The sequence below is a fragment of the Saccopteryx bilineata genome, chromosome 2 (genome assembly GCF_036850765.1).
Source record: "Saccopteryx bilineata isolate mSacBil1 chromosome 2, mSacBil1_pri_phased_curated, whole genome shotgun sequence".
NCBI classification, from domain to species: Eukaryota; Metazoa; Chordata; class Mammalia; order Chiroptera; family Emballonuridae; genus Saccopteryx; species Saccopteryx bilineata.
Genome location: NC_089491.1, coordinates 341849496 through 341864746, shown reverse-complemented (window position 1 = coordinate 341864746; position 15251 = coordinate 341849496). Strand labels below are relative to the sequence as shown.

Here is a 15251-nt window from a genome sequence, read left to right as displayed (position 1 = left end):
AAGTTGGCCCGGGCGCTGAGGATGGCTTCATGGCCTCTGCCTCAGGTGCTAGAATGGCTCTGGTCACAACAGAGCGACACCCCAGATGGGCAGAGCACCGCCCCCTGGTGGGTATGCCGGGTGGATTCCGGGTCGGGCGCATGCGGGAGTCTGTCTGACTGCTTCCCTGTTTCCAACTTCAGAAAAATACAAGAAAAAAAAAATTTAAAAAGAATAGAATAAAATAAAATAATAAAATTCTCACTCTCCTTACATTTACCCCAAATCCTATGCCTGGAGCCAAAGCAATTGACCTCTTGTCGGGGTGAGAATAATGGTGGTTTGCCTGTCTCACTTCTGTGGTTTGATAACAGAAATCAGCAGAGGTAGCCTAATTAAAAATACCAGTGGAGTTGGTATAGGTAGGGGAAGGTGCAACCCAGGAGGTTATGGCTTGCCCAAGGTGGGGGCAGGGCTCGAAGCTGGTCGGTCAACCAACAGCTCAGTGTTCCTTGCTCCTCCCCTCACACCTTCCACAGCTGAGGCTGGGCTCGGAGGGGTGGGGTGTTTTCCCGCCGACTAGCCCAGTGATTCTCACTGCTCTCTGTGGGGCGGTCGGAGCCGGCACATGTGCCTACTGATGACTCAGGAAACAGGAGCACAGAACAGTGCAGAACTTACCCACGATCACACAGCAAACCCAGGGCTGGGCCTAGACTATCTTGACTTTCTGTCTAGACCAGTAATTTTCAACCAGCGTGCTGCAAAAATTTTAAAAACATGCAACACCTGACTTGTCAGGGGCACTGACCTCTTTTCTCTTAGATTGTCAACTGAAAAAATGACAACAGTCAACACAGCAATAGCCATATGGTGTGAATGAATTCAAATTATACTTTTTTTTTTTTTTTGGTCAGATCGGCAAAAACTACATATTTTTGGTGTGCCGCAGAATTTTTAGCAATTAGTTTATGTGTACCATGAAATGAAAAAGGTTGAAAATCGTCGGTCTAGACCCATTGTCATTATAGAGCTCTGACACCACAGGACACTTTATGAGGGAATTGTAACAAATTCTTCCAGACCCTCTGGTTTCCGCCCCGCCCTCCAGTGAGATCCCCGTATGCTGCTTCCCTACAGCGGAGCCTCCACCCATGTCCTGCGCGGGGCTGCTTATAAAGCATGAGCCAGAGAATTGGCCACATTTGGCATTCAAGAGCCTGTTCACTTTGTCACTCAACAAGTTGTCTATTCAAGATCCCATGTGATGCATTCATGATTGAGCTGAGATCCAGGAAATGACATGTCTTTGATGAGTTTTTACACTTTCCTCCCAACAGAGAACAGGACTGTTTAGCTCAGTGGGGTTCCCTGGGTGCCAGGACCCTCAGCCCCTAGACAGGCCCAGCCTGGAGAACCAGCCATCTCGGGGCACCTGTAAAGGCTTCTTTCCTTTCGATGGTCTCTGCTCTTTTGTATCCATGAATGTCTAGTTTCAATTTTCTTTTAATATGTATAGCAGTTGTCCAGAGTTCCTTTGGAAGGATGTTGGGTATAAATCACGTAATGACAGTTTGCTCTGTAGTTCCCCCAAAATCAGGGAAGGCCTGTAGAGTCATTCTTAACCCTGGTGTCAGGAGAGCAAGGTGGACCCTGGCATTACCACTGCTCCCAGACCAGGTGACAGAAACCTTGTGCATGTGGGGACCACGTGATTTGATTCACACCCTGGAATTCTCTACATTTGCTCTGGGTCTGAACATACTGGACAGAATCTACAATCTTGCCTTCTAGTTATGTTTTCTGGAATATAATTTTAAGATACCTTTGAATCATTGCCTCTTTTTAAATTGGCAAAAGATAATATCCGTGCAGTTCGTGTGGAGTATTCACTCACAGGAACATGGATGGAATTTGTGATGCACAGTGAAATGCTTTGTGTTGCTTCTGTTTCTAGGGCCTGAAATCTGGCCACTGTTTCATTCTCTGAGGGTCGGGGGATCCTTGTTTAGGGGGACTTTGAAAGCAGCAAAGGGCCTGATTCCTGCTCTCAAGGCACGCAGTGTGGCTGGATGGACACTGGAGAATGTGGTTGAAACGTGTCCAGGAACATAGCACCAAGTATCATTAGAGCCGACAGAGCTAGGGGAGGGGAGGCAGCGAGGAGCCATGCAGTGTGAGCGAGTAGTCAGACCTCCCCGAAGAAGGGAGTTGTGGCTTGGATCTCCAAGGACGAGACAGGCGTGGGTTGTTAGGGAGCAGGGAGGTACATCCCACGCCTTGGGTGACCCCCCTGGAATGTCAACTCCAAGGGCATGGGCTTTATCTGGTTTGTACATGATTGATTTCCCAGGGACTGGCGCAGAGCAGGTGCCCAATAAGGAGTTGCTGAGTGAAGCAAAGAATGAATGGGCCTGGGGAATAGCAAAAGCCACCTGAGGCTAGGAAGCCAAAGTGGGTTGGAGAGGAAGGTCATGTCAAGAGATCTATTGCTATGGTTACAGTGCGGAAGGCATTATGGCTGATGCCCCTGGGGGTACAAAGAAACCTAAGACTTTGCCTCCAGGAGTCCAGCATTGGTGATAACACTGGGTGGTGATGACTGAGGACAAGCAAGGACCCCAAACAGTGAAGCGGAAGGGACCCCGGGGTGCAGGGCGGGTGGGGGGCTGTGAACCTACCTGAAAGCCGGTGGGTACATCCTCAGCGTCTCTGCGATCACCATGTCCAGGTAGGGCAGGCCTTCCTGAAGGCTGCAGTACTCAGGGGCTGTCTGACGGAGAGATCGTGACAAAAGAAGAGTGTAAAGTTAGACCAAGTCACGCAGCCTTCTGTCTTTCCAATTTTATCAAACACTTAAATGGAAACCCCACAAAATCAGCAGTTGACACTACCCAAATCCCATTCAATGAAGCACTCCATGTATTCAGTTGAGCAGAATATTCTCTTGTGTTTGTTTTATGGTGCTCTACGTTAAGGACAAGCAGGCTCGGCGGGGAGCTTGTGGGGGGCTGTCTCTGAGTGTCATATAGAGAAGTTTGGTTATAAAACATCATTGGCATTCATGGAGCACGGATGGTGTGGCAGGCTACGTGTTGTGCAGACACTACCTTACTGAATTCTCCCAGCAAACCAACCAGGCAGCTGTTAGATGAAGAAACTGGTCACGTAGGTACTAACTGGTACATTGTAAAGTTAAAAGACAAATAGTAAAATAGCGCGCATGCGCACACACACACACAAAATTTACAACACCTATAAGGGATTAATAGTAGTAAAACCCAAAGAGCTAAGAAGGGAAACTCGTTAGGAAGTGGTCCAAGGCTATGGAGAGGTAACACAGAAGAAGAGATATAAGTTGTCACAATGAAGAGTACCAGCGAAAACAGTGGGTTCATTTGTCACCCATCAGATTAGGAAGAGGGGGGAATACTGATTAGATGCTGGGAGTGAAGGTGTAGAGACCACAGTATCCCATGGTGGGGGACCTTGACATCCCCCAGGTGACTTTCACTGGAGTGGCACCATCTCTCTGGCCCTCACCCTGCAAAACGACATTGAATGAAATGACATTATCTGAGGACCCGCTGTGTTCTGGCACAGAGGTCTAAAGACCTACTGTGGGTTTGGTGGTGGTGGTGGTGGGGCTCTTCCGAAAGAAAACATGTTCAGATAGGCTAAGGGAAATTTATATTACAAAGTCATCATTTATTCTTTTGCTGGATGAGCATTAAACTTTGCTTCTAAGCATTTGGCTTAATTTACACATGTATGCATCCACTTGATCCAGCAGTTCTGACACCCAACATTAGATGCAGCAGATAAATTTTCAGTCATATGGATGTTTGGGCCCTGCCACCCCCCCCAGGGATTTGATGGTTGGTCTGAAGCGGGACTTGGGCCCCATCTCTTCCTGTGAGTCCTCCCGCCTCCCAAGTTCTAATGTACAGCCAGGGGCATGAGACCACTGTGTTAGTCTTTCCATCTGTCTGTGACTTACGATAGTGACCGTCTTTGTGGGACGGGGTGGAGGGAGGCTCAGGCCTCCACACTTAAATGGGACCCAGGCAAACAACGCAATTTATGTCCCTGTCCCATTTACAGACCAGTTCACCCACTGGGACCTTGTTTTGCCTGTCCCTTGTTCTTTCAGGAAATCAGGGACAAGGAGGTTCTGAGCCTATCCTGTCAGCAGAGGGCAGCAAAAGTATGGCAAATGTGGACTCCCCAAGCGGCTGGGCCCCCAGAATCACACATCAGACCCCAAGGACCTTAGAATTCATAAATCTAGATTCTTCATTATAGAGGCAGGAAAGATGAGACCCGGAGAGGAAAGTGTGTGAGAGCCCCAAGTCTCACAGATAGAATATGGAATAGAAACCCAAGTGTTTACTCACACAGCAATCCCCTGATGAACACCTACTGCGTGCCAAGTGCTGGGCTGGGTGCTGGGAATCCGAAACGATGAAGTCTCTGCTCCCTGGGGAGACAGACTTCTAAGTGAGTCATTATACCAAATGTGGGCTCAGGAACGGGAACTGTAGCTCTCTTTGGCAGCTCATTTATTTATGTACTCATTCAACACATACAGAGTCGGAGCACACTGTTGACCAGGCACGGGGACGTCACTTTGAGACCCACTGACCCTTCCCATCATCTTGGTGCTCACAGTCTATCTCAGGGGACAAACAGTGGGGAGGGCTTTAGAATGGCCATCATGGGCATGGTGGGAGAACAGATGAGGGACACACATCCGGGCACTGGGGACCGGGCAGGCAGCTAGGAGGAAGTGATGTCTAAACAGAGATCTTTACAATGAATGAGAATGGGCCAGTGAAAAGTGGGTGGGCTTGTTTGGATATTGGTCCAAACAAACCAACTAAAAAAAAAAAGAAAAAAAAATGAGTCAATCAAGGACCTTGAACCCTGAGTGGATATCTGATGTGCTTAGGAAATTATGGTTTATTTTTAGTATGATGTTGGTACAGTGGTCATGTTTTAGAAAAGAGCCTTTTTCTTGTAGAGGTAATATATACTGAAATATTTAAAAATGACATGATGTGATGCCTGGGATTTTTTTTTTTTTTTTTAATGGAAGTGGAGGCTCTGAGGTTGCTCAGTTGGTTAGAGCATTGTCCTGAAACACCAAGGTTGCGGGTTCAATCCCTGGTCATGGCACATACGGGAAGCAACCAATAAATTCACAGCTAAGTGGAACAATAAATGAATGCTCTCTCTCTCTCTCTCTCTCTTTATCTCTTTTCCTCTCTTTCTCTCTAGAATCAATTAATAAATTTTTAAAAAGGAAGTGGGGTAGGTTGGGAAATCACATGAAACTACAGTGGCCATAAATTGACACTGGTTAATGATGGATGATGGGTTTATCAGGGGTTCACACAAGTAGTCTTTCAACTTGTGTAGGTTCAGGTTTTGCTTTCTAAAAGGTTAAAATACTAAATAGAAATTTAAGTAACAATTACAGGGGGGAACAGCCTATGCAAAGACTCTGAGATAAAATGATAGTGTTGGGCTAGCTGAGTGGGAAAGGGGCCACTCTGAGCTGAATCTCCGACAACAGAGAGCAGTTCTCCAGGCACAGAAGGCAGAAAGCCCTCCCAGGAGGGGGCAACCATTTCGGCCATGGCAGGAGAAGTCAATGAAATGTGGAGGGGCTGTACCTCATGGTGGAAAGCTGTTAAAAGCAATGACAAAGCGAGTTCTGCTCTATGGGCGCTACATATTTTTCTTTGCCATCTAGAAAAAAACTAAGAGAGAAAAAAAATGAGGTGGGGGGTGGGCGAGAATTCATTTGAAGTGGAGAGGAGAGATGTGTAGGAAAGAACTTTCTTAACTGCTGGGACCTCCAGGGAGTCCTGGAACGTCAGGAGAACTTGGGGAGGGGGGTCTAAGCAGAAGACTCTCTTATGGCAAGCTAGGAAGTGCTTTAAGTGTCTTCCAAAAGATAACATTGGAAAGTAGTTTCCCCAGGGTTCCCCCCAAAGTCCTGCTGCACAGACAGAGTAACTCAGAATCAGACTTGAGAGGAGGACTCTTAAAGTCAACCTGCATGGCCTCAGCCCCAACAAGGGTACTTCTGCAGCCTCACCCCTTGACCTTGGCCATGCTTCAGAGTAGTCACCAGGTTCAGCCAGGGGTTCCATGCTTCATTCATTGCCCGTCAGTTGTGGCCTTGGGCAGTTGCCAAGGCAACATCAACAGGTCACCTGGTCTATGAGTTGGGGTCATGACGGTTCCCCACCCATCTATCAGGGCAGAGTAAATGAGACAGTGAAGGTGAAAGGTCCCTGGAAACTGTAATGGCCCAAATGAGCTGTTAATACTTCCATTGGAATGTATGCAGCAGCAGAGAGCTCATTTTATATGAGGTCTCTGTTGTGTATTAAACTACTCTATAAGGACGTGTCAAAGAGGAAAGCGATTCTACAGTCCAATAGGATCGGCTTCAGCTCGGGCTTACTTCATAAAATAAGTAATCGTGTCCTTAGAAGGTTGAAAAATAAATATTAAATGCTTACTAATATTTTACAACGAGAAGTAACGATTAAATATGGGGAAAACAGAAATTAAAGAAGTAAACCAAATCTTCGTCTTCGTGGTTTACATTCTCAGTCCAGAGTTCCTCGTTTTCCACTTATATTTTATTTTCAGCAGGCACTAACTTCTAATTTTATTTCTAAGGTTCTTGGTCTCTTAGGTTTTTGGGGGTTTGTTTTTTTTTATCATAGAGTTTAGGATCTGTAAACCAATATTAAAATGCAAGAGATAAACCTGAAGGTTCAGGGAACTTCATGGAAAATCTATTGATAAAGTCTTTAAATAGGAACTCACGCTGCTCTTTCCTGTTAATATCGCTTTGCTACATTTAGAGTTTTGTGTACCGTTTTCTTTGCAAGCTACAAACATACACACAAGCACACACACACACGTACTGAGTCACTCACACCTACATACATGCCCCAGACATGATGTGGAGTATACGTGAGAAAATTAAAATGTCATTGCTTTCAAAAAGATTTTTTCTGGAGATCCAGGGACCGAGTAGAAAACTGAACATTTTCCTCTTTTGCTAAAGGAAACAGAAGTGGAGGTGGCTGCAGGTTTGTTCCTCCTCCCATGTAGGCGCAACAGCAGCCTGAAACGTGATTGGTGAGTGCTCGCCAGATGTTGATGGACTTGGTGTTCTATAAAGCGGGCTGAATTACCCCAGCCTCGCCCTGCAGGAGGCAATGAACTTGAAATCCCTTAAGATGCGGCATTCTGACAGAAGGGCAGCCATGGGCAGTCCAGCCAGATGAAGAATAAAGATTTCCATCCGCTCCGACTCTCCGGGGGACATGGGACTATAATAGGAAACGAATCCACAGAAAATGTGGTGACCTTTGGCTTTGCCTTTTTGTCCTCTAACCCAGAAGAAAAGCCCCTCCCCTTGCGGCGTCTCCAAGATGAGCACTGAGCCCTCTAAACGGGGATGGGGGGAGAGAGGTAGGAGGTGCACCGAGGCCCTTTCAGCCCTGACTTTTCAGCTTTGAGATTCCATAGATGTGTCTGACTGAGCTGTGTCAGGTTTGGAGTGAGAAGCAATGGAAGGGAATGGGGAGTGGGAGGTGGGGGTTACGAATGGGTGGGTGGGGGGTGTCTTTCTCTCAGCATTGCTGGCTTGCCTAGAAGCTAATGCCCAGAAAATCCTACGTGCTAGTTTAAAGAATCTGGCGGATGCATGTAGACATGCATCCATACCTTAGAAAAAGTAATTAGGAAAGTGGATCTAGCATCTATTTATAGCTGCTTTGAAAGGAAAGAAATAGACCCATCTCACATAAACACATAGCTTATTCCAGGTGCTCTGCATTCTGGGGTCCAGGCCATTAAGGGATTAAGTGAGGAGATATAATGAGAACATAAACCAGCCTGTGTATACAAACTCACATACACATGCACACACTCCCCCTATCGACCCTCACTGCTCACGGCCTGGGTTGAGCTTTCTTGATAGCACTGACCCTTGCAGGAATTCTTGTCTTCAGAGATCTGCGATATTAATTGCACTTTGCCCCCTGCCACGTTTTACTGCCCCCCAAAAGGATTTTTACATCTGTTATATAATTCAGTCCTCACAACTGCGCTGTGACGTAGGTAGGGCAGGTTTTGTTGCCTACTTTATTGATGGAGAAAACAGAGGTTCAGAGAGGTCTGTGGCTTGTCCAGAGTCACACAGCTAGTAAATAGCAGGGTCAGAACTATAATAAATCTAGATTTTCAAATGCCAAGGATTTCCCATCATGCTGTGCTGCCTAGACCTCCCTTTGTTCTTTCCTCCCTCCCCCCCTCCTCTCCTTTCCTTCCTTCGTGTGGCTCAATGAATTTTCCCAAAGCAAGCACACCTATGTAACCAGTGTCAGCGCGGGACATGGAAGATTTCCAGCACTCTGTAACTGCTCTCCTGACGTCTCAAACGGAAGATTACTTTTGCCTTTTACAAAACTTTACCCAACTGGTATGTGCAGTATGTAGGTGTCTGCGTCCACCTTCCTGTGTCCAGTGTTGTGTTGTGTGGTGCCTCACAATCTCTTCCTTTCAAATGTGGATTAACATTTGAGCTGTTCCCAGTTTGGGGGACAGTATGAGTAAACTGAACATTCCTGGATGTGGCTTTTGGTGAACATATGTGCACGTTTCTGTTGGGCATGCACAACCTAGGACTGGAATTTGTGGGTTACAAGGGATGTGTAAGTTCGTGGATGTTTCAAATGGTTTTACAAATTGGTTGTGCATACTGCCTAAAATTTTAATACCGAATCTGTTGAAAAGCAGCTTGTTAACACCCCAGTTCCTTCGATTTTCTCTCATGATGGGTTCCTCCCTCTCCTCTCTGCCCGCCCCCTCCAAAGTGCTGAAATCTAACCATCATCTCTATGCCAGCGGTTGAGAGAAAAAATAGTGCATTATTTTGGGAACTGAGTTATTTATTCCTATAGTATGTATGTATGTATGTATGTGTAAATATGTGTGTGTGGGGGGATGACAAATAAGACACACTAATTGCCTAATTTTAAAAAATTGTCCCAATTGTCAGATACAAGCACTTATAAGCACAAAACACATCCTAATATCAACCAGATTCATGTCTTTGAATTATCTGCTATTTTATAATATTTAGAATCTGTTCTCTCTGTTGCCATGGGTTGTTCGCAGTTGATTGTACTATATATGATGTTTAAAGAAATAACCCTTAAGTAATGATCGATTACCCTGCCCGCTTTCTCTACGTTGATTTGCAGAGAAATTATTTTTGTTCACTCTCTCCTAGGTAGATGTTGAGTACCTGACAGGCATGTAGCAGAATTGGGGGGTTGGGAACGGGGGGGGGGAGATAAGATACAGTTTCACACCATATGACTTATTAGGTATTTGGGCAACGTTTACTTGTGCATTCAAAGATTTCATACTGCAGTAATAGGGAGCCACTGAAGGTTTTTGATGAGTGGAGGTAACACCAAAAATGGTAGTTTGTGATCTGACAGTGACGTGTGGGCTAGATGGTTAGAGGAGCTGGGGAGTAAGACAGGAGGAACTAGTGTAGTAGTTCAGGTGAAAGTGATGAGCTCCAATCACAGTGTCTGCTGTCAGAATGGGAAGAGGGGTTGAAAGAGAGAAGCAATCGAAACAGTAGTTCTCCATCTTGGCTGTTCCATACTGATGCCAGGGCCTCACCCCAGAATACTCAGTATTCATGGGTCTGGCTTGGGGTGCCAGAATGGTATTGCTTTAAAGGCTCCTGAGGACATCGAGTCATTGGAATAAGGGAAGACTTGCAGCGGGGGTGGGGGCGGGGGGGGGGCGGGGAGGGATCTTCAGAGATAAGGAAGGGGTCAGGCTGCAAAGAGATAGAAGGGATGCCCAGATTTCATTCCTGGGTGGCTGAAAAAAGCTTGAAACAGGACGACCAGTGGGACCTGCCTCCTCCAGGAGGGGCTCAGCTCTGGCAGGGCCCTGTCGAGGGTCCCGGGGGAGACAGGGGAGTACTCTGGGATCGGGGTGGGGAAGAATAGCATGATGCTGAGGACTGCACCATCAGGACTGTCCGGGGAAAGGGACAGGGGCTGAAGAGGACAGACAGTGTCGCTGATCTCCTGGACACCTCCGAGGAGATTTAAGGGCTAGGAAAGGTCATTGCATCAGTCAACTGGGGGAGGGAGGTGAGGCCAAAGCCAGCACTGGTGCTGTTCAAGGATGGGCAGGGAGGGAGGGGACGGCCACCCCTCCTAGGGGCACACTGAAAGGAGTGGGAGGGACAGAGCAGACCCTGGGAGAGGTGAGGGCACAGTCACAGGTCTGAGCGGCAGGCAGGTGACAAAGGGAAAGGACCTGCTTCTCCTACAGTTTCAGAGGGCAAAATCAGGCCCAGTGGTAAGTCCCAGAGAGAGAGGTATTGACTCAATGTAGGGAATGGTTTGCAAGTGACTAGAACTTCAAAGGCAACTGGGCAAGCCTCACGCCCACCAGAGATTTCCAAAAGCTGCTATTGAGCATCTGACAAGGTCTCGGTGAGATATTCACGGATCCCTCCCCAATAGGAGGTGGATATGGGCCACTCCCGGGTGCTTTTCGTTTCTGGGAGGGTCTGAAATATCACAGCCACCCCCCAGCTCACCCGGGGACAGCCTGCAACATTAGCAGATCCCCGGGTCACTCTGCCAGCCCGAATAAACATCAGGCATGTCACAGGAACACGGAGAGTGATCCACTTGCTCTGTGAGCCCTCCCCCGCCCCCAGCATTCCCATCCTCGGTCCTGTGTGCATGGCGTTGATAATTCAAGCTAAGAGTCAGAGCCCAGGTCACTGACTGTTTGGGGAAATGGTAAATAAAGATAAGAGCTTGAAGCACTGGAATTTATTTTTTATCCACTTGGCCGAAAAGCCACTGCATGTTGTTAAATTTAGAAGGCTGGTTCCAGACCCCTCCCCGCCCTTCGGTTTCCTGCCTCCTCCTCAGTGCCCATGCTCAGAGCAGAGTCTTGCTGACCATGAATCTGAAATGTGTTTGTAAAAGCCCAGGAGCCTTTAGAGGCTGCCTGCCTGGATGTTTATAAAAATGTATCATCTGAGGGCCTGGAAGGAAGGGACCATTTCCTCAGAGAGCTGGTCTGCTTACTGTTCCAGTGGCAGCCATCGCTACCCAAATATTTACCCAAATATTTACCCAAATGATGTCCTGGGCAGGGCGGGGCTTCAGCCCCACACTGTCGGGAGGTGAGATGTTCCCCAGGGGAGGTGACCACATTTCAACAGCCCACCTTACAATTTATTTACAAAGGTCTCTCTCCCGCCAGGGGAATCTATAATTGAACAGCTCTCTTTTCTATGTAGGTTACATCCCTTTGCAACCAACTCCAAGAACCTATAGAAATCCTTTTGTTGGCCGGGAATGCTGTTGTATTGAATATTGTTGCAAATAAATGAGCCATTGTCTGGGCTGAGAATTTTCTGGATAGATAGTGATCTCCACTGTGATATGATTTATTGTAGCACAGGGTTTGGGTGTTTTTTTTGTTTTGTTTTCTTTTTTTCCTTCCCAAGCTCATTTTAAATTCCCTGGTGCCTGCTCAGTCCATTTTCACATCTCAAGATGTAAGTGGGGAGGGCAAGCTAAAAAAAGAGGAGAAGAAAAAAACTTCCTTTGCTCAACAACCATGTCTAATGGCTGAAGTGGAGTCTGGCACCAGATTTTAACAAATGCCTGGAAGTGAGGTACATCTGTCGGCCAGTTTAGGGGAGAGTCGACCAATGCTGTCAGCTGGTGGGTGACCAGGAAAACAATCACAGGACAGTAAAAATAATAATAATAAAAAGAGCAGAGACTCAGAAGCGACATGAGTTCAACTCTCCCATGTCCAGACCAGGAGCCACAGCCCAGAGGAGTCAGGGGACACACCTGCACTTTTGCCCACACAGAAATTCTCACGGATTATTCTTCTTGAAGAAAATTATTCCATGAAACCAGCCACGCTTTGAAATATACCCAACCCCGGCTAAGAGTCCATTTTTGAAGTTAAAAATCAAAAGTTTGAAGAGCAATTCTCTCTTTTTCTCTTTCACAATTAACCCCGAGATTCTGATTTTTGCTCTCACAAAGGCAGAGCGGGGATGTGGTATTTGTCAGATGTGGATGGGAGGTGGGCAGGTTAGTGAGCCTCGCCAAGGCTCAGTTAGCACATCTGTAAAATGGGGAGAAATCACACCTTGAAGGGTAGGTAGTAGCGAGCACTCCTCGTAAGGTGCCATATAGAGGAGTTTCATTAAGGAGCTCCGTTTGCAATTCTTCTGCTTTGGGACATGAGATGAGGAGCTTAAGTATCAAATCTGTTTCTAGAAGTGCTGTTTAGAGATCCTGTGAGCCCCTGTCATTCCAGGAGAGAGAGAAACAATTGTGCTGATGAGAATGAAGACACCCTTGGGGACCGCTTTGGGGGAGATGCTAAATGAGAAGTCCCCATTCTTGTCATCAGAGAAGAGTAGAAGATTCTAGAAGATAGAACCCTGCTGCTGAACTTTGGCTGGGCCTTGGAGACTGGCTCTCGCTCTGGCCCACTCCTGTGGCAAGAATAAGGTCAGGGCCACTTGAAACTGTGGCCTGACCCAGGGAGGGGAGACCTAGGCCCAGCTTGAAACTGTGACATCCATGCCACCACCTCCAGCCCAGACACAGTCCTTCCTGGACCGGGGTGAGGGTGGCCATGCTTGGGCTCACTGGGAACCACCTGCATGACTCAGTGCACCCCACTAAGTGGGCGCCTGCTCACAGGCCTGAGCCAGGCGCTGCAGGCGGGGAAAGGGAGCCGGAATGTTCTTTTAGCATCGATGAGGTCTGGGGCTTGGGCTGCGGCCTGCAGGGGGCCGGGGACTAGGGAGTCCATGGCAAGGCAGGTGATGCAGGGCCAAGGCCTTGAGGGACCTGCATCAGAGCGCCTGCCTTCCCAGAGCCGGACTCTGGGCTGGCGGAAGTAGGGAGGAGCTGGTGGACAGGACACCAGGCTTCTCGAACCCTCTTTCCTCAGGCCTGTTCTTCTGACTCACTTGCCTGTTAACCTTGAACCCTCAAGAGTGAATAAAAACCCCTCTTCGGTGTGGCCTCTGGGAGGAGGACCCTGATCTGGGGCCATTCCCAGCAAGTGCCCATCACAGTCCCTCAATTTCCTTTGGACCCTCAGTGACAGATGCCTTTAGGTGGCTCGTTCTCCTCACGTGCCTTTGTGTGGAAACCGCTGGCTTCGCACAGAGTTGTAACTTCCCTTCCCCAAGAACTGAGTGGATCACCTCCCCGTCATCCTGTCTGATCCTCACAAGACCCCACTTTGCACAGGAGGAGACGGAGGTGTCTGGAGCCCAGCTAGCTTGCTCAAGGCCACACAGCCAGGCACCGGAGAACAGGGCCACCTCGCACTCTCATAGCACCGGCTTCCCACCTGTTCCACCTCATGCCATTTAGCCCTGTCCCTTTTGCTGTAGCTGGTGGCTCTTAGTAGAAAGGGTTCCATGGCAAGAATAGCGTCTACCATGGCCAGCTACATAGAACTGGGCCCAGAGTGATGGCTGACACAGCGGCTCCACTGTCATGGGCCTGTCTGCACAAAATGGCGTCTCCCCCCTTCCTCCTGGAGCTGGTGGAGTGGGTTCAGATAGGTAAGAATGAGGCTCTTGGGGAGCAAACGTTTTATATTTTAAGTTAAATTTTGGGGTGGGAGGGGGCTTACTAAATCTCAGCATATGTCTCAGAGCCTTGATAGCCAATTTCTGCTCCAAGTAGCTGAGCCTCTGCACTTATGTCCTGGCCTCTGTCTGTCTGCTGGGTGCGGACAGAGCCACGGGGGTGGGGGGTGGGGAAGAGCTGCCCAGATAGCAAGTCTCCCACCAGCTGGCCCGCAGGTGGTCCCCATTCAGGAGGGGCCTGGAAGACCCTCCCCCTCCTACCGGATGTGGAGGGCTGTCCTCCCCAGGGTGAGTGTGGATGGGAGATAAGGACTGTCCCATTCCACCCTTCTCACATGTGCCCCAAAGTCTGCAGGCCGGGGAACAAGGGTAGTGGGGCTGCCTGCCTGCGAAGGAGACCCACACACTCCATCTCTAATAGAATAGGGGTGCTGAGTGCTCCCAGCCAAAACCGCTCTCCTCCTATCCTCTACCCGCTGGGCAAGCCAGGCCTGTGGACCCCCAAGGTATCCAGCAAAGACTTCAGTTAGGGGTACCCCTTCAGGGGGCAGGCAGCCTCTCAGCTGGACAGAGCTGCCTGAACCCTGGGGGCTTCACCGCAGTCCCCACCCTGGACCCCACTTTTGTTAGCCTGTTTTTAAATCTTTGCTATTAAGCTGTCCTTCCAACATAAGACAAAGCCCCAAGGGGGTAACTGTAGCCATAGGCAAGTCACCACTCCCCACTCCAGTGAGAAAAGATCCTCTGTTTACATGTTCTTTTCTTTGCACATTTGATATATTTATGTATTTTAGGGATCTTGCTAACAGATACTCCTAACAAGAGTTTCACCTGTCCTGCAGGTCCTCTTAGCCACCTATGGGCCTCCCTTGATGTTTATAAATGGCCTCATCCAGACCCTGACAATTATTCTGCATGTCCACGGGTCACCCATGCCTGCTGTGTCCCGGTGTTGTTCCAGGGATGGGGTGTTGGCCCAGGGGCTGGACAAGCCCAGCAGACACCCCCCAACTGTGGCAGAGGTGTGCACGCCCTGGGAACCCGGGGGGGTCAGGGGCCCCCCAGAACCTACCCCGTGTTGGGGTTGCGGCGATCGTTAAGACTTCCCTGAGAAGGTGAAGCTTACGCTGAAGCAATTTTCAAAAAGCATCGTGTTCTTTCATACAGAAACAATAAAAGCACTTAAACAAGGTTTTGGAACAAAATTGAAACGAGTTCTATCACAGCTGCACCATTTATTGCTGTTTTATTGGCACGCGTGCTCTGCGCGGTTCACGCCTCTCCGCCTCACGCCGACCGCGCGGCCCATAGATCCCGGCGGTGGCACATGTTAATTACGGCAATTTGTTTGGGCCGCAGATCGCAAGGAATCGTTTGTTTCTTTTGTCTTCCGTGTCTGCGGCTCCTTGTAACGTGCTGTGTGTGCACGGCCTCATTCCAATCCTGTCCCCCACTCCCGCACTACTGTGGCTTCTCACCGGGACCGCACGTTAAGGTGGGGACAGATGGGGTCCCTGCAGGTGCCAGAGTGACAGGGTCACTC

At 48.6% G+C, this 15251-nt stretch overlaps 1 protein-coding gene across 3 annotated transcripts in view; it reads right to left on the bottom strand.

Moving 5' to 3' along the window:
- Nucleotides 1-15251, bottom strand: part of TBXAS1 (thromboxane A synthase 1) — a 139565-nt gene that overhangs the window by 5080 nt on the left and 119234 nt on the right. For all 3 annotated transcript variants that reach the window (XM_066255277.1, XM_066255278.1, XM_066255279.1), the window contains one exon: nucleotides 2661-2752. In XM_066255277.1, coding sequence (XP_066111374.1) covers nucleotides 2661-2752 — 92 coding nt within the window. The remainder of the gene's footprint in view (nucleotides 1-2660; nucleotides 2753-15251) is intronic.